The sequence below is a fragment of the Cryptomeria japonica genome, chromosome 4, assembly GCF_030272615.1.
Source record: "Cryptomeria japonica chromosome 4, Sugi_1.0, whole genome shotgun sequence".
NCBI classification, from domain to species: Eukaryota; Viridiplantae; Streptophyta; class Pinopsida; order Cupressales; family Cupressaceae; genus Cryptomeria; species Cryptomeria japonica.
Window position 1 is genome coordinate 296,398,168 of NC_081408.1, and position 2,570 is coordinate 296,400,737.

General features: G+C 40.3%; 1 protein-coding gene across 1 annotated transcript; it reads right to left on the minus strand.

The window, feature by feature from the left end:
* Nucleotides 1–1,076: 1,076 nt before the first annotated feature.
* On the minus strand, nucleotides 1,077–2,347 carry LOC131065017 (nicotianamine synthase). Its single transcript, XM_057999400.2, is given in 2 exon segments — nucleotides 1,077–1,379; nucleotides 1,381–2,347. Coding segments are annotated over 2 exon segments (861 nt in total). The 5' UTR covers nucleotides 2,194–2,347; the 3' UTR covers nucleotides 1,077–1,331.
* Between the last annotated feature and the right edge of the window lie 223 nt (nucleotides 2,348–2,570).

The following is a 2,570-nucleotide window of genomic DNA, read 5'->3' on the forward strand; positions in this document are numbered from 1 at the left end:
AGAGTTAACAAGCATACAAGTGTTGCACATTATTTGGATTTTAATTAAAATAGTAATTATTTTTCAACTCAAATTTGTTGATGAGTTAGTTACTTCCATGCAATAGTGAATTGAGTCCATGGAGTTAACTATTTTTACACATTAGTTAACTAAGTGAATTTGTGAGTGAAGTGGATAGATTGATGAGTTGGACTAAGAGAATGACTAAATGAACTTAATGAACTTGGTAGTTAACTTAGTGAAGTGAATTTTGATTATATAATTACTAAATAGATGAATTATAGGTGTATCTTATGTGAAAAATAATATTTGTTAATTGTTAATGGATAATATGTACAAAATAAAACGAATAATTATTGGATAAGTATAGATAAGAATTAGATTTAATTTGTTAATTATAACAGATAAGTCAACTTAATTTAATAATAAAACTTATTAAATAAATGCTCATAAACTAGATAATATATAGATATTAAACTAGTGATTATAAGTGATGTAATAATGATAGTGAGAATGAAATTATTTTAGTACCCACACTACTCAAACTTTCTATCTAACACTATTTTGATAAACATGTCACCAATCATATACCAGGTAACAAATAGATGATAAAACAGAGAGGATAATGATACAATAATGAAAGTGAAGTGACTATATTTTAATATCTTGACTGCTCATAACTTTTTATCCAACAACTTTTTAAATTAACAAGTCACCAATCATTGATAACCATAATACATAGATGATAAACACATTGATTAAAAGTAATACAACAATGATAATGAAGGCGATATTATTTTAATCCCTACACTACTCATAACATTCTATTTAACAGTTTTTTAGATTAACAAGTCAACGCTCATAAGTAAGATAATAAATAGATAGTACAATAATGATAGTGAAAAAAACTTTATTTTAATATCTACACTACTCATAACTCTAACTTTATACTCTAACTTTATATCTAACTATTATGACAGCCTAAAATTTTTGAGAGGTCTAATTGGCCTAAATTGAAACACATAAATACAATATATAAGGCCATGAAAATTCATCATTATTTCGAGGGGTATAAGTGGACTAAATAGAAATACATATATATAATATATAAGGGTAAGGCCATGAAAATTCATCATTATTGGCCAGAGTAGAACAAGAAAATGAGATCCTTACAAACTATGGGAAAGAGAACAAATTATTAGCGAAGAGCTTTCCCATTTTAGTAAATCTCCTGATTGTGGGCAGCACCCACAATGAAGAATATAAGGACCATAACTAGCGGAAGCACTATGTTTAGCACTTCCTCGCTAAAACTAGCGGGAGCGCCATGTTTAGCGCTTCCTGGCTAAAACGACGGAGTTTATAACCTCATCCGTGGGTGTGAACAACAGAGAGGACCTCGAATCCCTCCACCTCCACCTCCTCCTCCTCCACAACCGGATAAAGAAATCCCCTGGCCCCGTGGGCGCTGCGAAGGAGGAGGAAACCGCCAGGTGTCATGTATTTCCCAAGATGTTGGAGCACCGCCACCTTATCGCGCTTCTCCATCCCCACCAGCGCCGCCAAAAACACCACCTCGTACTCCGCCAACCGCCCAGTGACGTGCATTATGTTGCAGCTGTGGAACGCCATGCGGCGTGCCAGGTCAGCACGGTCGACTACCAGACGCCGTGCCAGGTCATTGGCGAGGGGATCCATGTCATAGTTGTCGAAACACGTGGCGGGCATGTGGTGGGTGGCGAGAACCAGAGACGAGAGCGGCAGGGGTCCGGAGCCGACGAAGGCGAGGCGGCGGGGCGGCGGAACGGCGTGACTCGTCAGCATGGAGAACTCCAGCAGGGCAAGCTTTTCGTAGTTGTGGTAGTAAGGGAACAGCGCCACGTGGCACATCGGGTCGGTGAAACGGCCGAGGAGTTCGGCGTAGTGGCTCTCGAGTAAACCCTCGGCTTCGCCACAGAGGACGATGAGATTCGACCTCATGACCTGCTGCTCCTCGCTCAGAAACCCTACGTTTACAGAGCTCGGTGGCGTGCAGAGGCGCACAAGGCGCGTGAAGAGGCTGTTCACTACGGCTGAAGGGCGCAGGCTTTCCAATTTCCTCAGCCGCTCGTAAATTTCTTGAATTTCACTTACGAGCGCCTGATTATCTGCGCTCACGGCCTCTGCTCGTGAATTATCTCCACCTTTCCCCATTGATGAGACTTCTGTGATTGTGTTTGTGCCTGGGACGCCGCTTATAAAACCGCTCGATGGGCGGCGTGGTGGGGCTGACTGGCCCGCTCCTTGACTCTTCCTTCGGTTGAAATGCTTCCACTTCCTCCATTAAAACTCCAACCTTTTATGATAACAGAACATACTATAATTAATAATGCAACAAAATAAAAACTTTGTATGTAGTTTTTGACGTCAGGGTTGTAACAATCTTTCTTTTGCGTCCTCGACCTCGATTTCGTTACAAGGTCGAGACTACAGTGCAGGCAGATTACTGTGTACTACAGCTTGATTGAGACGTGTTACCTGTCATAACTTGTAGAGCTCAGATTTGATTGCGTCTTTTGCTTTTTCTCTGT